This window comes from Cyanistes caeruleus, chromosome 5, assembly GCF_971803275.1.
Source record: "Cyanistes caeruleus chromosome 5, bCyaCae1.hap1.1, whole genome shotgun sequence".
Classification (NCBI taxonomy): domain Eukaryota; kingdom Metazoa; phylum Chordata; class Aves; order Passeriformes; family Paridae; genus Cyanistes; species Cyanistes caeruleus.
This window is the reverse complement of record NC_141705.1, coordinates 27,773,951-27,796,954: the sequence shown is the minus strand read 5'-3', so window position 1 is coordinate 27,796,954 and position 23,004 is coordinate 27,773,951. Positions and strand designations below refer to the sequence as shown.

General features: G+C 41.4%; 2 protein-coding genes across 10 annotated transcripts in view; one reads left to right on the top strand and one right to left on the bottom strand.

The window, feature by feature from the left end:
- PAICS (phosphoribosylaminoimidazole carboxylase and phosphoribosylaminoimidazolesuccinocarboxamide synthase) overlaps positions 1–23,004 on the bottom strand; it is a 42,110-nt gene that overhangs the window by 5,414 nt on the left and 13,692 nt on the right. For 7 of the 9 annotated variants that reach the window (XM_086890102.1, XM_086890106.1, XM_086890103.1 and 4 more), the window contains 9 exons: positions 21,567–21,653; positions 18,025–18,096; positions 16,979–17,380; positions 15,569–15,634; positions 14,357–14,547; positions 4,724–4,769; positions 3,860–4,057; positions 844–1,022; positions 1–180 (listed from right to left, as the gene is read on the bottom strand). In XM_086890102.1, coding sequence (XP_086746228.1) covers positions 1–180; positions 844–1,022; positions 3,860–4,057; positions 4,724–4,769; positions 14,357–14,547; positions 15,569–15,634; positions 16,979–17,380; positions 18,025–18,096; positions 21,567–21,653 — 1,421 coding nt within the window. Of the gene's footprint in view, positions 181–843; positions 1,023–3,859; positions 4,058–4,723; positions 4,770–5,058; positions 5,295–8,005; positions 8,304–14,356; positions 14,548–15,568; positions 15,635–16,978; positions 17,381–18,024; positions 18,097–21,566; positions 21,654–23,004 lie in introns of those variants that run through there. The other 2 variants (XM_086890110.1, XM_086890111.1) reach the window with 2 other exon arrangements.
- Positions 5,233–23,004, top strand: part of PPAT (phosphoribosyl pyrophosphate amidotransferase) — a 44,592-nt gene continuing 26,820 nt past the window's right edge. Inside the window, exon 1 of the mRNA XM_086890113.1 lies at positions 5,233–5,473. Coding sequence (XP_086746239.1) covers positions 5,346–5,473 — 128 coding nt within the window. The 5' untranslated portion in view covers positions 5,233–5,345. The remainder of the gene's footprint in view (positions 5,474–23,004) is intronic.

Below are 23,004 nucleotides of genomic sequence, written 5' to 3'. Positions count from 1 at the left end.
CTTCAGGTCTACAAGAGTGCAGTTTTGGGGCTGCCATGCTTTTTCCAGGATCTCAAAAATGGCCTGAGTAGAACGAGACATAATATCCACTTCAGTCTGGCCAATAGTAAGTCCAGCAAAACAGAATTTTGCTTCAATTATTTGCTCTTCAGACCACTGTGGATCATTATTAGCATCATCCTGATAAGAAAACCAGAACAAACACATGATGTAATTTAAGCTTGCTATAAGTGGAAAACCATTAAAAGATACAAGGTTTTGTGTTGTTTTTTTTTTTCCTCCAAGTAACAAATACAGGCTTCAAACTAGTATTTTATGATTAGCATTAAAAAAATTACTGTAACTTTGAAAACACTTGCTGTAACACCTGACTATCTTTAAGAGTAACAGGGTACACCACAAACACTTTAGATTACAGTTCACCAGATACATCTTTCAGCATGCATTCCCAAAGGAGTTCAGAATCCTAAATGACTAGCTAGCTACTTACCCTCACCATGCAAGTACTGCTTATTTTAATTTCTTCAAATATATCAACATACCTTTTTCAACTGATGCATTAAGCTTATGCCTAAAAAGCCCTGATACCTACATTTTTCTAATTTTAAGTACAGTTTGGCTTGTTACTCTTTGATTGCGCTGTAAGCCACTACTGTATGTACACTGGACAAAATAGCTATTGGACAAGAATGCAAAAAAACATGAGACTGGCAAAACTACTGATAGTGAGAGGACTGGTCAACCACTAACACTACTTGCTTTATCTGTCTTCATATTAAAGGAGATAATACAGAATTCTAGGTCTGCTTAAGTTTGATTAACATAACAGGACAGGAAACCTACCTTGTAAAACATCTCAATTTTGGGTGGGTAAAACTTATATCCTTCTTTGACACCAGGGTTTCTCTTGAGGAAAGAGCCAGTAGCAATTCTTCTGCACACCCATTCAATTGGGATCATTTCACAGTGAGCTGCTATGAACGCTGTGTCACTCTGTTTCCTGACAAAAGCTGTTTTGATTCCTAAATGAAAAGATGGCAGCTTAGTTTTATTAGTAGGCACACTCCACAGTCAAAACAGTAGTCACAAACATCTCTAATTTTAAGTACATCTGAATCTTGCTCTTCCCTGGACTTAAGGGACACACTGAAATCTCTGCAGGGCAAGCCCACTCCAGCCTTGCAAAAGATAAGTATCTTCCCGAAATAATTCTTTTTGCCAATTTTATCATATAACACTCACTTGTAACTAAGAATTCTACTCTTGAAAATAATTTTGCTCACAGAGCCTTAAAAAATGAAATCTATCCTTCACAATGTTTTTGTTTGTCTAAAAAAAAAATACTAGCAGCAACCAAGTACCCAACCACGTTCTCTGATAAAAGATTTATTATAGACTGAACAGGAACTGGAGCCTTTCAAAGGAGTAACAGAGCACAGCAGTCTTTACTACTACTTTGCTTAATAAAAGCAGATGGGGCAGAGAAAATGCTTTGTCCTCCCTTTTATCACAAACTAAGTTATTTAGGACACTAGGTCTTGATGATTAATTAGGAAAAAGACAGATTCAGAAGCATGTACACTCAAACCTGCTGCAACAAGTCAACCTTCTTACATAATTGTGAGACGATGGACCCCATATTAAACAGGGACAGCCAACATGCAGATCAACACTCTAAGTGCAAAATGGGTTTTTTAAATTTCACTTTTGAGGGAAGTCTTCACTTTCTCCCTGACTGTTTCATGTAGGTAAAACCTTACAAAAGGAAGACCTTGTAAAATCATGGCTCAAGCCTGTTACTTTGGCTAAGTAGAAAAGGACTATGGGAAAGTGACTGAATTAGAGGTAGAAAAACAAGTCAGATAACCATCACACGTTCACATTGTGGTTGGTTGAATTATGTTTGTTATGATTTAAAACTATGCAGCTGATAAAGGCCTGACTGCTTAAAAAGGCCTGTTTTTGCAGAAAAGCAGCTCTCCTTTGCACCTGGCTTGGGGACTGTGCTGCTTTGCTTTGCACACCTGACCAGAGCAAGACAACTGCCAAGCCCAATTGGCTTCTGCCAGAAACAGAAGGCAAAGGAGCTGCACTCAGTCAAATCAAGCAGTTCTATTCCATTCCACTTCCAGAGCCATAAAGGAAGAAACAAAAAGTCTTAAAAAATGAACACTGACTCTTCAAAGTTTGGTGCATTTCCTTCAAAGGCAAAATGATTTAAATAATCAAATGCACATTTAGGCCCCTGTTTGATTCACCACTACACTTTTCATCAGTGCAGATGTGTGTTTTTGCTAGGCTGACATTAGCTCTATTATAAAGGGAGAGAAACTTTAACAGAACTTCGTAAATCATCACCTCTGAAAGAGTAGGTAAAGAAGAGTTGCGCAAGGCAAACAAACACCCTCTACAATAAGGCATTCCCACTATCTGCATTTACACCACTCAAATATGGAAACTGAAGAAGAAGCCTGAAAGTTCTTTTGTTGCTGTAAAATGCAGCTGCAGTTTACTCTGCACATTTTTCCATGGCACTTGTGGAAGTTATGAGTATAAGCCACTCATGGATTTTTGAGAGAGCAACAGAATGGCTTCTTCAAGTGCACATCTGTAGGATATGAATTATTTTGATTGTTGTCTTAACTAACGCCATTCAAGAATTAGGCAAAACATCTCACTAATTGCTCCTAAATAAAAATTAGAAGTTTTAATAAATTGCAAATATCATCAAATACCTAGGAGGCTTCTTAGCACTTTATGTACAACAGGCTTCCCAAGAAAGCCAGTGACTCAGGATTACACTGAATTACTTGGTATATATTTCTGTGTAAGTAGTTCTTAAAATACTGGCTGAGACAAAGATAAAACTCTAGAGAACCCATCTTTCTCTTCCCCATATGAAACATGCTAGGACTTCACAGTTTGTTTGAGAGCTATCACCACACCTTGTAACAGATAATACAAATTCTAGAGCAACTCAGCTGCTGCCTGAAGCAGTCTTTGCAAATGTTTCAAAGCATATGGAGCATACAGCTATAAGCAATCTTAAGTTAGGCTAGTTAAGCTGACTAGTGCCTGTATTCTAGTACTGTTAGCAGACTCACCAACAGCACGAATTCTCTTTGCAACTTGCAAACTACTCAGTGAAAGACACTTCAAAATGCTTTCTCAAAGTAAAGCTACTGGCTTCATTTCTGGAAGTGTGTTGCAAAACTTACGTGAGTGACTTAAGTTACGTACTCTGTGAAAACTCACTGCTAGCATCAGAAATACTTTGAATCTTTAGAAGTAAAGATTATGCTCCTGATACATTCAATACAGACTGATAAATGTATTTGGCAATGTGGTCTTTGCAAGTGTTATGTGCAAAGCTTACAGGAAGTTTATGCTACTATAACACACAACCGAGGAGGGGAAAAGACACTGATTTTATGTTTCTTCTTATATACACAGATTTCACATTGCCTAGACATAGCATGGTAGTGCATTCTATGCATGCAGATGCAGTAAAGCAAGGCAGATGCGTCCAGCCCAGAGTTACAGGTAAGGAGATGTAGGGGATGGAAGAACTAACAAAAGCAGAGAGGAGAGGATTAGGGGCGTGTCCAAAAAAGCAGGAGAAACTACTGCAGTTATCTGCAACACTAGATTAGTGCAAACACTCTCATGCTCCAAACGAACAAGTCACACACACAGCTCTAAAGTATCAGAGAGAAAAACATAATTAAAAGCTAACAGAAAATAGACTAAAGAATCCCCAAGAGCCTCAAGGCTCTTATAAACTCTCTTATAAAAAATACTGTTTTGTAATAGTGTCTGTAACATACAAGCAAATACACTCTACCTTTAAAATACTTACCAGCTTCCTGAAGCAGCTGAAACACACAGCTTGTCGTTGTGTTGGAAATGGCAGCCTTCCCTTCCATTCGGTCCTTCCTGGCTGCATTTCCCGCCGTTATTTGGTCTTTTGACTGCATGAGAACACATCCCGGGATATCTGGCAGCTCGTACACTTCTTTCGTTTTACCTTCATTAACTTTTTTGCCAAGTTTCAGGTCTAGAGGAAGAAAAACACGAAACAAAACAAACAAAAAAAAAAGTCATTTTTGCATCGCAAAAACTTGTTTACTTCCGCACGCAGAGCCACCACCTTCGAGCCTATGGGGATCCAGCAGGACCCCGCGCTGCGGTCCCTGAGCAGGAGGAGCTCCCTGAGCCCCGACCCACGGGGCGATTTGGCCACGTTCCCCCAGCAGCGAGGCCCAAAGTCCCGCTCAAAGCTTCCGCCCGGAGCTCCCGGGGGCCGCGCCAGCCGCAGCCGGGCAGCTCCGGCAGTGCCCCAGCCGCCCCCACGGCCGCGGGCAGCCGGGAGCTGCCGCCCGAGCGGGGTGGCTAAGAGCCCCGACGCTTTATATATTTTTTTTTTTTTCCTTTCGACTTCGGGGCGATCCCGGAGCTCCGCTGCACGGGAGGCGCGGGGCGGCTGCCGCCCTCAGCATCCTGCGCCTGGAGCTGCCCCCGCCACCTCTCCTACAGCCGTGCCCACCCTCGCTCACGAGCAAGTACCCACTGGGAAAAAAATATAAATAAAAAACCCAAAACATTAAAACTACGCCAGGAGAAAGTTGGTTCCCAAGCACCTACACCCCAACCCACTGATCGGGCACAGGATCCCCGAGAGCAGCACCTCCGACCGACCCACCCCCGACGGCCGCCCGGTTACCTGATGCTGCGGGGGCCATGGCTGCGGCGGGAGCGGGCGCGGGCACCTAGGGCACAGGAGAGAGCCTGAGCGCACGCCGCGGGGCTCGGCCGCCGGGGTAAGAAGGGGCCGGCGGAAGGGGCGGGCAGCCCGGGCAGCGGGCAGCGACGCCGCCCGCCAATCGCCGCCCTACGCCGCGGGGCGGCCCCGCCGAGCCCCCCGAGCGAACCCCGGCCGGCAGCATCACCCCCCCCACACACCCCCCGCCCCCGTCCCGTGCAAACACGGCCCCGGCCCTCTGCCCGGCCAATGCCGGCGCCACGCCGCGCCCGGCCTCCGGCCCCCCGCACCCTCACCCCGCGGGCAAACATCCCGTCGGCCTGGTGCGCCCGGCGGGGTCGCGGGCAGAGTGGAATCTAGGGGAGGCGGGGCCGGGCGAGGCGGCGGAGCGGGCAGGGGGTGCGGTGTCGCCCCCCCGTATGTAAATGAGGGCGGGAGGCGCCCGGCGGGCCACCGGGATCCCCGGGCGGAGCGGCGCTGTGGGCTGAGCGCGCCGCCGGCAGCAGCGCGCGGGAGCCGCTGGAGCGGGGCCGGGACTGGGAGCGGGAGCGGGGCCGCCGCGCTACCACGTGCTGCCCGCGCCATGGAGCTGGAGGAGCTGGGCATCCGGGAGGAGTGCGGCGTGTTCGGCTGCATCGCCTCCGGAGCGTGGCCCACGGAGCTGGACGTGCCCCATGTGATCACGCTGGGGCTGGTGGGGCTGCAGCACAGGTAAGAGGGGCGCGGGGGGCGAGGCGTGCCCGGACGGGGCCGCCCGGACGCGGCTCGGTGTCGGGCCGGGCCGCGGCGGCTGCTCGGGGCCCTGCAGCGACACGTGCAGCCCGGAGGGCCTCGGGTCTCCGGCGGCGGGAGCGCCCTGGGAAGGGAGGGGAGCGTCCCGACCGGTCCTTCCGCTCCGCCCCGGCGGAGAGCTCCGGCAGCATCCCGGAGGCGAAGCGGGAGGAATACCCCTCCGCCTCCTGCCTCCCGAGCCGGTCCCGCCGAAGGAGAGCTGTCGAACGCCTTCGGACCTCGGCAGCATCTCGTCCGAGTCGCATCCACTCTCGCTGCCGGGGCTGCGCCACTGGCCCGGGCATTTGCACCCTGCACGGAGCCCGCGGCGGGGATGAGCCCCGGGCAGCGGGGATGAGCCCCAAGTGGCGGGATGAGCCCCAAGCGGCGGGATGAGCCCAGGGCAGCGGGATGAGCCCCGGGCGGCGGGATGAGCCCCGGGTAGCGGGGATGAGCCCCGGGTAGCGGGGATGAGCCCCAAGCGGCGGGATGAGCCCCGGGCGGCAGGGCGGTACGCCCCGCACAGCGGGATGCGTTTGCCGCCCCGTCCCAGCCACGCCGAGCGGTGACCTCCTGCCGGAGTCGCGGCCAGGCCCGGCCGTCGTTCTCGAGATGCTCACCTTAAAAGTATGTCACACAATCCGAGGCTACCGAAACGGAGCAGTTCTTAAGCGTTTTTAGGCTCCTACTAGCGGTAGTGCTTTAGATTCATTATCATGATACAAATAAAACTTCTACCTGACATGTCTACGGCAGTGTACAACAGACCTGACAGTAATCCATGTGGATGCAGAGCTACAGAATGAATTCTGGGTTCTGCTTCCATTTGGTTGGTATTCAAAATAATAATGTTATGGACTGACTTAACCAATAATTTTCCCCGTGGTGCCAGAAAGGGATATCTTCCCTGTGGGAACACGTGCACAGTCAGACACACACAAGCTTTTATAGTAGAGACATATAGGAGTACATGCTGAGCCTGTTTACTGCGCTTGACTTCACAGCTGCAAAAAAGTGTGCTAAATAAACACATTCCTCACAGTCTAGGTAGGTGGGCTACCCAGGTATGGGTAAGTACACGTGCACTGAATAGATAAAATATATTCTTTGTATTTCTGAGGTCACAGACGTGTAAAATGTTGCTCTGAAATTGGTTTTGGGCCAACAACAGGAAATCGTGGAGATTTTCTTTTTGTTACAGTAGAGTTTCATACACTTTCCCTGATAAAGTGCTGCATCCCTACTGACTCTCATATCCTAATAATTCGGCTGCAGGTATATATATATATTTGCCAGTGTCCACCAAAGAATGTTTTTATTGGGAGTGATACAGCCAAAATCCCAGGAACAAAGCTATGGTTTTCATGTAAAATGAAACAGTAGTCTCATTTTGGCTTGCTTCATTTTTCTGTGAAGAGGCTGGAAATAATCTTCGTGCTTGCAGTTACACTGGAGTGTTTTATGTGGAAATAAAATGATTGATGTATTTTCATTACTTTGCATCTTATTATCTCAATTTTCATTGCAACTTTTTTTTAACTTTTCAATATGCTTTGTTTTGTGGTTTGATTGCTTTTTTTCTTTTATGGGCACTTGACAAATATATTTAATTTGCTTGAGCTTTTTAATATCAGATATCCCCTGTGGAGGACACGACTGTACACAGCAGTACTTATACTATGATTGAAATTCATCATATAGTCACAAATTCTACAGGAAGCTACACACCTAGATGCATATATGCACTACCTCTGATTCTGATCTAACTCAGTAATTGTAAGGGATGCTTTCCTAAAGGCATAAGCATTGGACATGTAAAAGTGAAACAGTCTGTTCCATTGGGTGTACCTTTACAAGCACTCAATAAAATTCTGTAGATAGCTGAGATATTAATCTTCCTATTTTCTTTGCTAATGTTTCTCTCTTTGAATTTCTCCTATTATGGTGGGTAGAAGAGCTGGCATCCCAAGCCAATAAGAATCCCAAGGTTAACAGCTTCTTTCTACTTTTTGGAATGTCTCTTGAAAACCACAGTTAAAGTTTAACATTATTGAATCAGTAAACTTCATTAGGCCCGTGGTTTTAAAGTTAAAAACGAAGACACATCTCTTAAAAATAGCCCTTTAAAAATAAGTAAATATGAAAGATTATAGTGAATATTAATGGGCCATCCAATTCAGGCCTGAGTGACTAACAGAAATTTGACTGGCTACTAGAAAATACAGTCCTTAGACATCACCTTCAAATTAGTAAGGATATTTATGTAATAATTACATATTTTCATATGAACAAGTTCTTCTATAAGCAAATTAGTCCTGTGCAATAAATCAAAATATAGAATTTGGCCCTTAATTTGCCTCAGATTTTAAAATTCAGAATATTAAAGCATGGCATTTTATCAAGCTTCATTTCTGAGATGCCTAGACCAGAAAGAGGAGAACATGTTATAATTTCTAATCTTTGAAATCTTACCTGTATGTGTAAAAATCCAGAGTATTTGTTAGATGCCACAAAAACATGCAGTATAAATTCTTTGTGCTTTGTGTTCTGATACAGCTGGTTGCAGCAAGGTGAAAGACTTTGCTGTTTCTGATAAATGGCCAAGAATGAGTTGATCATTTGTATTACTGTGGTACTGAAGAGATTTTCTTCACTGGGGATATTTGCAGCTGAAAACTTGAAACTCTTTGAGCTGAATCAAGCCACCAAAATATTTAAGCATGCATTCAGTGGTGTGTATGAGCGGTGCTTGCTGCTTCACTCACTGAAACTGTTCTGCATGAAAAATTGATGTGTATACGTAAGCGAAATTCAGGAGCCTCATCATAAAAGACAAAAGATAAACTTGTAATTTCACTATTATGACATTAGCAGAAACAACTTTAAAAGTTGTTTGGGGTTGCATTTTTTTTTTAGTATTTAAAAAGCAGCTGCTAGTTGTTGAGGCTAAAATTCTCCTTTTTAGCAGAAGTTAGAACACAGCTTTTTATTTGCTTTAACTTTATAATGGTGAACTCTGAATTAAAAATGAAAACCAATATATTCCTACTTGCAGTCTAATCAAGGCCTTCCACACACTAAGAACATTTTATAAATTTAATTTGACACCATGGTAACATTTTACCATGGTCATTATGTTAGAAACTTTTAATTCTGCTCAAGCAAATCATGTTACTCTGGCATCAACATTAACAAGGCTTAAAAGTGGATGGTCTAAATCATCTCTACATTTTGTAAGCCAGGGAACAAAGTCAGTGCAAAATCCACTGACAGCATGCCAAAATAAAATCAGAGGATATTGCTAAGGAGAGGATTTTCTTGGGGGCGGTGAGGGAGGGAGGAGTTACTCTGAATTACAAATCTATTAGACGTCATTTGAGTCCTTGACCAGGACAAATTTGCAAAGTTAATCTTCAAGGAAGTGTGATTTCTGTTAACTTTTTGCAAAATTCTTTGGAAAATATTCTTGGCAGTAATACTATGTACTGAAACCTGAGTGTACCTACCAGCTTTGTACTCAGTTTTAGAACAAGTCTTTAAAAGCCCTCTTCTATGAAGGTGGAAGTGCCGTTAAGTTGGAATATTCCTTGTCTAAGGTGGGCCTGTGTATGGAACTTGTAATCATTGGAGGCTTGGCCAGTGTGCTTTTAGATACCTTTCCTGTTATTGTCCTTTATTAAAACCCATATAACAGATCATCACCAGTGTAAGTTAAGACACTTCTCTTTCAGTCTAGTAAAGTCGCTGGTTGCTTCCCATTAGCCATCCCTCCAAATACCTGCATTCAATATAGCATAATAAAAGTGTTTATCTATATTTTATATACAACATCTTGGCTACAAGATAGGGGTTTCTTTTAAAGGCTATTTAGCAAGCCATTGGTATTGTGACTTACACTGTGAATCTTTCAATCAAAAAGCTTAAAATTATAATAGTATTTGGATGGCAATTTTCTGAGGAACTCAGATATACTACAGGTAATAATCCTGATAATTTGATATTTATCTTTTAGTTTCATCTCAAGAATGCATTATGAGTTCAACATATCCCTCACTCCCAGGTGCAAGAAGTGTAGTGTCAAATATCTCAATTGTCTAAATAGCAAATTTTGTAATTAGTCATATTTATATGTAAATTCCATAAGGAATATACAGGGTCTGATGTTTTCCTAGTTAGGTACTGAGTCTGTATGCTATTTTATGAGAACATTCATGCTCTATATGCTGGTAAAATATTCCTGAGTGCATTCAGATACAGAATGTAGATGAGGAAACCCTTCTTTTAGTTCTGTCTTGGTTCAAGTTTTAGGCCATTTTGTGCTGCAGGTGATGACAGCCTGGCTTAACATTCTGCAAAGATTTTCCTGCAAGAAGAGAGGAGGAGCAGGGCCTTTTTGCTGTGGTGAGCTCTTCCATCTGCTAGGTAGTTTTACATAACATCCTGCAGGGCTTGGGTTCCTACACACTCATTTTTGGGAAAGTGAAGAAAAGCCAGATTTCATCCTAACCAAGTTGAGGTCTCGTCAATGTACATGTCACAAAATGTAGTTCAGTCTAAGCTCTTATCTCTGAATGTGGAGTAACTAGCTGGAATGATATCATGTAAGAAGGACTGGGAAAAACAGGAGGGAAATTGTGGCAAACAAGAGATCCCAGAGGACATTTCTGAGGCAGTTGTTATATTTATTGTGGCCAACAGACTTCCTATTACATTAACCTAGCTAGAGAGCTGGGGTGAGACTGTTCATTCTTCTTCACTTTGACTGTAAGTAAGTCATCCATGTAGGCATTATAAAGCTCTCCCGTAATTTTCATAGGATTGCTCGGTTGGCTTGTCTGCCCATACCTTAAATTTGAGCCTCATGCATGGAGGGAAGGTTGTGTGCAGTAACCTGTGTTATCACTGGGTAGTGCAGTTCATATAAATTCTCCTGGCTTCACTATCTGCTATGTCTTGCATTACCATTCCCTTGGGGGGGACTAAAAAAAAAGCAGGGTTGTTTGGAGGGGCTTTTTATTAGATTAGTCTTAATGTAAATCAGTTGTTTAGCCACTTGGCCATATGGATACTTGTGCCAATTCAAAGGAGACCCAGCTGGTAAGAAACAAAGGATGATTCTGAAGGCAGTCTTTAAAGCCAATTATGCAGATAGTGCTTGTGGATCCACCATCATTGCAAGCATTTCTCCTTCCTGAAGCTCATTCTCAAAGCCTTTGGTCCAAACAGTTTCTCCAATAACCTAAAAAGGCATTCAGAGGACTTTACAGAATAACAGCGCTATCAAAGATGTGTGAAGTGACCCATTCATCTTAGTGAATGAGTGTGCTTTAGAGAAAAATGAAGCTTTTTAATGCAGGTCAGAGTGGTAATAGTTCCATTTGTCTGCTACAACTCAAAGATCTCAGTACTGCTATTTGCAAACTGGGAAGGAGACAGATTTGTCCTCATACTAATCTTAATGGCCCTCTGGCAATAATGCAGATATTTGAGGAGGGAGAAAAAAAAAAAATCTGTTATTTGTATGATTGATGCGCTTGCCATCATTACTTGGTTTTGATTATGAAGCTGGAACGTTTTCATGATGTAATTTATGTTAAGATTCCCAGGATTAGTTACATGGACATGATGACTTGGTCTGGCTCTTGTGTTGTCTGTTGAGGATCTAGGTCTAAGAAAGGCTCTTCTCCCAAACCACCGCAGTCCTGTGGTAGTTCCCTATACAAAACCATTTAGCATATGTCAGATGGTGTCCCGTGTTCCATGTCACTGGCCTGTGTGTCTGGACTGAATATTTTGTGACTGTAATAAATGTAAAGCTGTGATTACAGACAGAGCCACAGCAAAAGCTTAAGTGGATATAAAAATACACTGGAAGGATGAGTTGGATTAACCAATACAATTTCTGAAGGGACTGTTTTGAGAAATCCTTTGGCCTAGCAACATTCTATTTAGCACACTGTCACTACCCCTAGGGATGCTGTCCAAAGGAGACAGATCATAGCTCTAAACAACCAGAATTCTAAACATGCAGCATTCCTGTTAATTTTGTCTCTAAGCAAAAAGTTACATGGAATCATAACTACAACCACAGTGAAGAAAGGTTGTCTTCATATCACTTTATCTGTCTCAAGTAAATTATTTGTTATCTGTATAAATGGGAGTAGCACACAAATATCAGATAATGCCAAATGGCCCATCTTGCACCTGACATCTCTTACCATCTTTGATTGACAATGAATGAACAGCAGGGCAGAAGACAACTTTCTGACAAAACATTTTAAAAAGCAAGCTATGCTTTTCAGTCACAAAGCAGGATAGAAGAGGAATCCCACACAAAGGGAAGTCCACATTCTTTGAACATTTGTTAGATAAATCCTGCTCTCTGAAAAGTTCTCTGAGGAAAAAAACCCTTTACTTGAAAAGTAAACACACTTGTGTTCCTTTTTTTCTATCAGTTCTTGCTTCATGTCTACCACCTAGTGTTGACATGAACAATTTCCAAGTAAAGACTGCAAGTGTGCTCTGCAATTCTCTGCTCTGACCTGCTAAGTATTCAGCAAGTTGTTTGCCTCAATGCTGTTGTGTTGTTCTCACCTGAATATCAGCATAGATACATATTCTTGAAAGGTCTGGTGATTTTAATGAATTAAAAGTTTTTTATTCTTTATTTGATGGAAGGAAGTAAAGGGTTTTTTTTGGGCTATTGCACTGAATGGCAGTTAGGTTTGGAAAGATTTGGATCCTTGTGTATCATGCAGAATTTAAAGTGACAGATTATCATCTCTAGAGTGCTAGCTGTTTTCCTCATGCACACTGCAATAAAAATAACTTTTCAGCTGTTCAGAGTTAGTCCTGGCACATCTGGGAACTTGTTGAGCTACTTCAACTCACACAGAAAACCATTCAGGGTCTTTTCATACTAGATGGGCTAGTCTTGTCCGAGGTTAGTGAGATGAACTGGTTTATAGGGCATCCAGCAAGAACTAGGTTACTCAGAGTAGCATGGAGAAAAGGGGAACTTCTTGTTGAAATGAGTTATCAAGTCAATTTCAGCCATGCACTCATGAAACAGAGAAGGTAAAGCAAAACATGTACGTTACCCATATTATTTTCAGTACAGTTACTTCAAATAGTTTAAATCATAACTGAACTAAACTTTTAAATGTACTGGTGTGAATTAGGGTTGGATCACACGTTTTTCTGGTTCATATGTGGAAGGAGTAACCTGTGATTTTAGTAGTGTGGGAATGGTGAGGTCTTCAGCTGACTCAGCATGTTCTGTAGGGATACCTGACTGCTGTGATGGCAGGGGCAAAACTTGTCCTCCTTCCAAAGACAACACCTCTGTATGCAAATAATACAACACAAGTTCAAGGATGTACCTTTGAACCAACTCATTGGAAAGAGAGAGAGAGAAGAAAGATTTTTAAACCAATGATGATACTAGTATTGCTAGGAATGATAGTTTTGGTGACAGTATTACAAACCAAAGGTTTATACTGAGAAATCAGTGTAAAATGTGAAAAGTAGTAGATAAGCATATGCTGTAAAAACTATGTATCCATATCACTGTATAACTGATCAAAATACCATTATTTTCTAGGGATCTCTGTCCTGACTTCTCAGAATTGTTTTAAAAATGCTAGTCAAATGGCAGATTAAATCCACCTTGGTGGAAAGTATTTACCTTCATAATGTCTCTCATAAAAGAATTGACAAGGAAATACTTAAGCATAGAGCAGGAAATTCTACATATCACATTATATCCAGTAATATTTTTATGTAAAGTTTTAAAGAGGGACTTGGCTGGAATTTGGGCCTCTGTATGTAAATAAACGTGGTGACTGTTGCTGTAATAAGGCCTTGAGTGTTTGACTTGAGTTGTGCCTTTGTATGTGCCCAGAACTGACCTGGCTTTGGCAGGGCTGTGTAGGTCTATGCCCAAACATGACAGATCCAGAAAGTCGTTTTGCTGGAGTACACTGCAGGAAAAACCTTGCAAATGTAATACAGAGCAGAAAGTACTTGCACAACCACAAAATGAAGTAGTGGCTAGTAGGATTTTGCAGAATAACAGTTATAATGTGGCATTTGTCTCTTAGCATGTTGTTGTTCCCTGCACTGTTTCTATGTTCTCGGTAGATTACTGGACATAACAGACCCCTTGGCCACTACAGAACAGGGACCATAACTAATGCCTGCCCCTTCTTTGCAGGCATCAATTCTGTGTACTTTCTTTCTGGCTCACTGAATTCTCCAGTTCAGTGCTGCACATTGCTGCAAGCCTTCAGCAGGCACAGGGGGACATTCCCCCACACCAACATAAGCAGGGGGAGAGGGTAGGAGGAGGGTAAATGCTGGTTAAGGAGGTAAGAGTGTTTTCCCCACCAGCCCTGCCTAATCAAAAAGTCCTATGGCTTCAACTATTTGGTTAGTTGCAGAGGACTAACTTGTTAAGAAGACCCTGGAGATGGTAATTGGAAATGATGGGGTGAAATTTTAACCATACATGTTTTCTTTGATCACTTAAAGTATTATTTTCTTTCAATTAAGGCTGTTAATTGTGGCATGTAGGTGAATCAAGATATATAGGCAGAGGTAATATTTTTTATTCCACTAACTGACACCACTGCTAAAAACTCATAGTTAAGGATTATGCTGGAAACTCACACCTTATTTTAGTTTAAATGACTGAAGGTGACTATATTAAAGGGAAGCAAGCATGTACTCATGTGGGTAACTTACACTCTTAAATAATTCATTTCATACTACCTGACAGAATCTATTTGCACGTTAATTTCATAGAAAGTTCACGAAACCAACCTGTTGTATGGCTGATGGATCAGCATACAGCTGTGTTCTGTTGAGGTCTTGCATTTCTTCCTGCTTACAAAGCCTTTCAAACAGTAACTTTTTGCCTTCTGTTACTGTATGCACTCTCTCTGTTAACAGTTTTTGGAAGTGGAATATGGTGTTTTCAGAAGCACTTTTCTTCAGTGGAACAGGTGACACTTCTGTGGACAAAAGCAAAGTACGTGGTTAGAGTGCACAAGTCAATGAACTGCTGACACTGAAGTTTAGCACATGCTGGATTTTCCTAAAGCTGTTCTTCTGATCTTTTCTTTTGGCTGGTGTTGCCTGGTGTTGTATAAGGGATCATTGTATAATGGAGAGTAGGAATGCTGCAGACCCTGTAAAAATCTATCTCAAACTTTCAGTTTTGCCTAGCTACAGCCCTCTTCAAGAGGTACTTACATAATAGGCAATAAATGAAAGTCTGTTTAACCACACAGAGTGATTAAATACAATGTTAGTATTGTGTTTATGTAGTTACAATGTTAGTATAGTTTGTGGTGGTGAACTAAACGGGTTGAAATAAAAAATGTAATGTTCAGATCATTTATCTTCATCTGTCTGTGAATATAATTTTGGTATTAAAGATAGTGGTGAGACCCTTAAAACTAAGTTTTTTGTTACTCATTCTTGGATTTTCTTTTTATTTAGGGCCTGTCAGAAAGAAAAATGAGATTCTGACCTTCCCCATATCAAATCATGTGCCACATATTTCTATCCTTCCCATCATTTTTCTCTCTCCATGATTCTCTATTCTATCTTGTCTTTGACACAGCTGTCTTAGCCCGTTTTCTTGTGTACAACACATTAGACATGTTTACAGACACAGTAGTGTAATATGAAGAAATAACATCCATGACTGTGCCTGTCCCTACTTTCCCTTAAGCAACACAATTGAAACATCTTGGGTTTTAAATACTGTATTTTCTTTGCATATGATGTTTACCTCATTTATACCAGGGATGAGGCCTGAAATAAATAAATTACAGTTTTCCTTAGGCCTGCATTTTTATCAGAACTCTTCTTTTACCAATTGTTGTGGGTGAGAAAAGAATGTTTGTTCAGAGCTTGGTGTTAAATTCTAGGATTATGATTTTTTAACTGTTTGAGTACTGAATATATGAATCTGGCATCCAGTTCAACAGAAGTGTATAAATGCTTATAAAAGTCAGGGGCTCTTACCATCATTCCATGTTTTCCTCTTGATACTCAAAGATCCCGTGTTTGCTGCAGCATCTGCCACTGAAACTTAGAAGAGGAAAACAAGGTGACTAAATGTTTTGTTGAGATTCTCAAGGCACAGTCAGTCACACACCAAATACAAAAGCAAATAGCCTAGTACAAGACACATTTTTTTCACAGATGCCTCAAACAGATTAATAACTGAAAAATAAGAAAATAAGCTTCTTTTCTGGAATGTTATTGCTTTACTGGCCACTGCATCAACATTCATAGATTACATAGTCGTTTTCCAGCATGTTAAAATGTAAAAAGACAGGTTGGTTGTTGGTGTTGACAACATTCTTGGTGTTGACATATCCCATTCATGGAGAGTAGAAATGAGCAGTAATAGATTCAGTTTCTGTATTTGGAAGAAAATACATGTCTTGAGAATGGGATTAAGCACAAGACTGAGGCAGGGGAGAACTGTCATCCCACAGCTCTATGGATGTCATTCCAGCTGCAACTCACACAGTACTGAGTGGTGCCTTTGGACACCACATTAGGGCTCAGATTCACAGCTCAGGACAGCAGCCTGGTCCCAGCAGTTTCTGATCAAGCCGTCCATCTGGCCTTTCTGCAGAAATGGTTCAAGTCCTCAACTAACATTTGTGCTGTTGCAAACTATTATCTAACATATTGAGAACAATCAAAATTAGTTCTGCTTTACCTGAAGCATAAGTTGCAGAGGTTCAGTTAGTTCTACAAGAGCACCTAATCTGCCTGGAGCAGGGGAAGGTGCCCCTGAAGTCTGAAGCAGTTGGCCAGTTACAAGAACCCTTACAGCAGACACTCTGTGGTTCCTAGATCAGAGAGTTTCTGATACTAAGAAGCAAGCTATATTTTGAAAACTGAATTTTATAAAAAATTAATACAATTATTACAAGTGTTCAAATAAAAATCACTGCCCTGGATTTTTCTCTCTCTTGACTGCGGTGTGTATTGAATTAATATAGTTCAGGGTTTTTGGAGTCCTTGCACTTGGCGTGATTGCTACTGATTTCTGCAGTTCCAAATGGCATGAGCTTACAGCTCTCTATTCATCAGACTTTCCAAGTCTGCTGCATGACTCCTAAAACCTGCTATGTGTCCTAGCACCATTTCACTGTATTTCATTTAGGCTTTCCAAAGCAAAGATTCTCCAATAACACAGAACGCTTTGGTCCTTTCACTTTTTGCTAATATTCTCACTTCTACATGTCCCCATAGACCACTTGAGTAGTTCCCTATGAGACCATTCAGATACGGCTTCCCCAGTTATTTTCTCTCCCCATTTCTGGCCACACATTTCACATCTACAGCATGGCTCAAACAGGCAGCTTTAGAAAGTTCACTTAAAGCACTTTATCTCATCACTGAAGTTTTTATTACCTGATAGGGGACTTGAGCTTTCACATCCCCAGCCTGAGGTTCCGAGAGGCTGTCTTCTTAAGATACAGTCAACTTCATCATAAAATCTCATTTTTCTTTTGGGATTTCCAAGGTGCTCATTTTCTTTCTGCAGTGCACGGTATTCATATTTCAAGTTCTTGTACTTTGTGCGACATTGTTTCCAGTCTCTGTCTATACCACGTTTCATTAACCTTCTGGCAATTTCCTCAAATATTTCTTTATTTCTTGTGGCCCCTTCAAGCATCTGTTGTATCTTTTCATCTGACCATATGTTTATCAGAGCCCTAACTTCATTATCACTCCAGTGTTTTCCTGCTCCAGTATCGTTAACTGTAATAACTTTAAAGTGATTTTGTGCTTCTTCCAAGGGAATGTGATTGTCTGAAAATATAAATAAAAAAACCTAACTGTAAATGCTATAAATACATGCTAAATATACATATATGAAAGCATAATTACAACTAATAATCTTTTAACTTTATAATTTTAGTATCCATACACCATTGTTTCCTCTTAAGTATTCAAAATACATAGCAAGTAGAATCTCATGTTTCTCCAAGGCATCTAAAATTCAACATTCTGTCACAATAATTGTGCCACTGTTGTGAAATTAAAGACAGATGTATCCAAGTGTTACATGTAGGAAAGCAGTAATCTTTAAGCTTTTCAGATCTCAGCATTGGTGAGAAGTGTGATTTCAAATTAAAATGGCAACATGCAAATGAAAAGGCTACTCGGGATTCAACAGAAGAAGAAAAATCTTCAGACTCAAAAATAGTCAGACGTAGGCAGATGCTGCTCATTAGATATGTATGGGAGGAAAAGTTGAACTACAGTATTAATATAAGTTTTGCTCATCAAAGAAAAAGAGATATGAAACTAACTTTTAAGTTTGCTAACAAAGCTAGAATGGAATCAGGTGTAGAAAAGTAGAGCTATGTTTACAGTAGAGATCTGATTGCTCCAGCTTTGGTACTGAAATTACAATGTGATTATTTCATAAATAAATGCAAGTTAATACTCACCTGTCCCAACCATCCGTTTTGCTACTGGTGTACAAGATCTGTCTTCTGAGGTAGTGCTTATAGAATCATCATCTATAGAAACACACAAAGAATTTTTTTTAAATAGACTTGGATTTAGACAAATAAATTGCTAGTATTATGGTCATCCTCTGTAGGAGCCACCTATTCCCAGCTAAAAGTGTCCTAAGCCCTCAGTCTAGCCCATTAGTTATAGACTAGAAGAATCACAGATTCATGGAATCATTTAGGATGGAAGCACTAATACTAATAATTTAGGATGGACTTGGCATTACCAAGTCCACCAATAAACTATGTCCCTAAATGCCATAGCTACATGTCATTTAAATCCCTCCAGGGACAGTGACTCTGCCATTGCTCAAGTCCAAGGTGACAGTTCTGATGACCTCCCTCCTCACTTCACCAAGAACTAAAAACACTACCATTTTGTGACTACTGTGGCCAAGAGGCTCCAGGCACCACCAGTCTCCTATTCACAAACACCAGGTCCAGTGGGTCCCTTCCCTAGCTGGCTCCTTCACCAGCTGTGTCAGGCAGTTGTCAGCCACACACTCCTGGAACCTCCTAGGCTGTGTCCTCTGCTGTGTTGTGTTTCCAGCAGACATCTGGTAACCTGAAGTTCACCCCCAAGGACCAGCAACTGTGAAACTTCTCCCAGCTGCTTATAAAATATTTCAGTTGCCTCTCTGCCCTGGTTGGGTGGTCTGTAACAGATTCCCACCAGGATACCTGCATTGTTGACTTCTCCTGATTCTTACCCATACATCCTCAACCTTACTGTCACCATCGTGAGCTCTAGACAATCAAAACACTCTCTAACATACAGAGTAGCCCACAGTCTCTCCTTCCTTGCTTGTCATTTCTGCAAAGTTTACAGTCATCCATTGCAGCACTCCAGCTGTGCAAGTCATCCCTCTGTGTCTTCAAGATGGAAGCTTATAGCAGTTTTCCTGGTACACAGTGGCTTCCAGCTCATCCTGTTTGTTTCCCACGCTGTCTGCACTAGATGCGCCACAGCTGGGCTTTTTGCCCCACCATCTTTAGGGGGTGAGAAGCTCTTTGTATTCTCAGGTGCTTCTGTGGTTTCTAACACATCAATAACTTAGCTATGTCAGCTGATCTCCATCCCCTGACTACTGAGACAGCAGATCGAAGGACCTCTCTAGAACAGCATCTCTCAAACATTTGCATGTTGCCCCCAGGCTCTCTATTAAGTCTGGGTTTATCTCTTCCCACCTGCAAATTTAGTTTACAGCTCTTTCGATGAGTTCTATTAACTTCTATGCTAAGATCCTTCCCCACCCGCACCCCTTTGAGATAGGTGTCAGCAAGTCTGGTGCCATGGAACCATGATTAAAAAAACCAGTATCTTCCCAGTATCACTAAGCTTGAAGCCAGATAGTGATCTGCTGGGTCTTCCTGGTTTTTTCCCCACATTATTCCTTGCAACTGGAAGAAGACAAGACTATTTGTGCTCTTGATCCCTTAACCAGTTTCAAGGCCCCTGAAGTCTCTCTTGATTGCCCTCAGGCTTTTATTTGCAACTTCATCACTGTCTACTGAGAAATTCTTGAAATAATCTATGAACATCAAAACCCAGATTTGCTGGGTTAATTTGCTTGTGCTTGGACTACTCTGAGACACTTTTGTGTGGACTTACTTTTTTGGGTTGGGAGGAAGAAAAAGATTAGTTCTCATTGTTTGCTAGGGGGTGTCACAGACTATGTTCAGTACTGGTTTTGGTAAAGGGTAGAAGTAAATATTCCTTTTATGTTTTGAAAAACTGAGTGCTTACTTAGGCTCTGTCAGAAACAGTGATTCTTTGTAAATAAACATGTTCATTTGATGTGCTTTCTATAATGGTTCTTTCCAATATATGCACAAACTAGTACTTGGAATTCGTATTTGCTCCATAACTTGTTTTCTCTTCAGTCATTTGGCAAATACTTGTTTTTCATAAACCATGTGCAAGAATATATTTTGTACCTGTGGAAAACTTGGAAATCATACTCTCATCGTAATGTGTGTGTGATTTATTTGGGATACTAGAAAAAAGTGGGTCATCTCATAAATGGGCACCCTGTAACTCTTGAGGAAATTCTTAAATCTTCCTTAACACTTGGAGCTCTTGGAAATGGGCCAAAACAGAGCTGTAGGTCTACTCCTAGGCTCCTAAGAAATTCCTGTTTTTTTTCTTAAACTGTTACCAACCTCCCCATAGCTTCCATTTCTGTTATCACTCTCTCAACCATAGCAGTTCTCTGATCTCTTCCTGTCTTTGGCAACGGCACTTGCGTAGTGCTGACTTGCATGATTACTGTGTTCGATTGGATATTACATGATAGGGAGTTGGTGTGTATGAGGCAGTCTGTTGAGCTGCATGACATTTTATTCTTCACTTTGCATTTGTGTGACCTCGCTATGTCTCAACTTTCAGGGTCACAGATATACTTTATCCTCAGTGTCACTTGTGTTTCTGTGTGTCATTGTTGTGGTGGCATGGCTCTGATGTTGTCCTCAGTGTCACAGTCACGACAGTTGTCTTTCATGATCAAGATCAGCCAATGCAAACAGTTGTAATGGGTGTGTTGCATAGGGTGTCTCAACATCCAAACTACAGATAACATAATTGCTGGAAAGGAAGCTCTTGCCTGGAATATGCCTGATGCATCCAACAGAAATATTCTTATGGTAGAAACTTACAGTGCCAAAGGCCAAAGAATTGCTGTTCACAAAATCATTAAAATTGATTTTTTTCCTCTATTAACTTCTGCATACAAACTATTATATAGCATTACTATAAAGAATATAGTCACTATATTTCAATATAGGTTACTATATTCTTCTATTTTCTTCTATTCTATAATATATTACTATATTTCAATTTCAATGCTATCGTTATTTCCCCTGATGTCTTTTTTTCATGATCTTCTATGGTTTTTATACTCATTTATTTTGGAATATTAATATCCCTACTGCATTCTAATGTTAAATTTTAATATTTTAAACAAAACAAATCTTGTCCTGATCACTTATTACTGAATATATGACTTCTACATATTGCTGATTTCAGTTTTATGTTTATAATAGTTCAGAATATTTATATGGAAATTTCTTGATAGTAAATCATCTGATATTAAATGCAGTCATGAAGTAGCTTGAAAATACAGACAAGGTATAAAATGTTCTTAGTTTCTTTGACTGCTATTTACCTTTCCATTTTATCCTTTCTGGAAACTGTGTAAGAAAAAAGTATTTATGTCACAATCAAATGCAGATTAATCATATTCATCATAAAAAGGAGCATGCTGTCTGGGAAAATAAGATTTTGTTATAATTATGGGAAGGAGAAATAAGTGTTCATACATTCCTGCACTATGAAATCAAACAAAATCTATAATTTATCATAATCTAGAAGTTCAACTAGTGTAATTTGCTGGAATAACATATGAAGCTTTGAAGTCTGCAATGCCCAGTAAAGTAGAATGTTCTATCAAAACTATCATGACAAAGTCCTGACTTACCTATATCAATTGTCTCCTTCTTTACTTGTGTAGCTTCCAGAGCTACTGGGGTGGAGTTGGCAAAGTCCCCCTCATCTTCAAGGATTTCTGTAAAAAAATAATTTTCACAGTTCTTATTAACTAAACACGTCTTGAGTGATGTTTTGAGAGTCATGTACTTCAGAATGATATACTGATGATAACTACTGTTAAAGATTTCCTCTCTCAATACATCAAATCTGCCATTTATCTGCAGTAATAGCCTTAAGAACAGAGTGTACCCACTTATAAAGTAAGTCCAGAACATCACATAACAGCTGCAGTATATAAGTTTATGGGTTACGTGTGTAAACTCTTAAGTTATTTTAACCTGGATCAGAATTTGTAGAACGGTTCACTGATGGTGGGTATAAGATACCAAGTTACTGGTAAACATTCATGCAGCAGAACAGGCAAGACAGTGACTTGCATAAAGAGTGCAAAATATACTGAAATTATTGAAAGACAACTAAGTGACTGATGCCAAGTCAATTCAAGTGTTTGAATTAGCCCCAAAAGGAGCAAGGGACCCTTACACATCAGGGTGCTGTGCTTACACAATTGATCTGTAAGGCTGCCTGCCTGATGGAGACGATGTACTAAAGCCTGTCCTGAGAACATCTCTACTGCTTCAGCTTGCAGTGGTTTACATCACACAGCAGGGTGACAGAGGTGTCCCTGGGCTCCCCTCCATGGGGAGGAGATCTCCACTCTTCTGCCATTGGCCTGCTGATGTTAAGGGAGAATTCCACCCCTCTGCCCTGGGACAGAGGTATGGGCAGGTGGATGATGCAAGTGGTCATGCTGATCCTCACTTCCCACTGAGGACACTGCTCTACAGAGATTAAATGGTGAAGGCCACATCATGGATCAATGACAGCATTTCTGGCTCCCAGCCTGTTCTCAGTCCATTCAAGAATATTGCCCCTAAACATTGAGCAATAAAGTTTAATCTAGAGCCATTTTATTAAAAATTACCCCCAGATCAATACAGCTTTGTTTGCATCAGATGTTCTTTATGATGTAACTAGCATCATGTGCTTTTTTTTTTTTCTTTTGGCAAGCCAAGAATGTGGGTAGGGAGCCTGGCTTTTTTTCTAAGGCACCTTTCAGAGTTTTGGAGGGAGAGCACAAGAAGAGTAAGACTGAGCCAAACAGAACAAGCAATCGACAGTTTTTGGCATGGATAAAACACAGTGGCTCCATCTGCATTGTTAGCGGAGCTATAGAGAGTTGCCAGTAAATATGCTTAATCTCTACTTTGTGTTTGAAGCACTGCTCACAAGGCCACCCGAGCAATGCTGTCACAGTCTTTCCTTTCACCCACTCAGACTGATACAAGCTCTGTTCTCTTTTGGCACTCTGTCACCATCACTAATTATCTTGTTTTCTGGCTCATGAGGCAAGATTAGTAATTTGT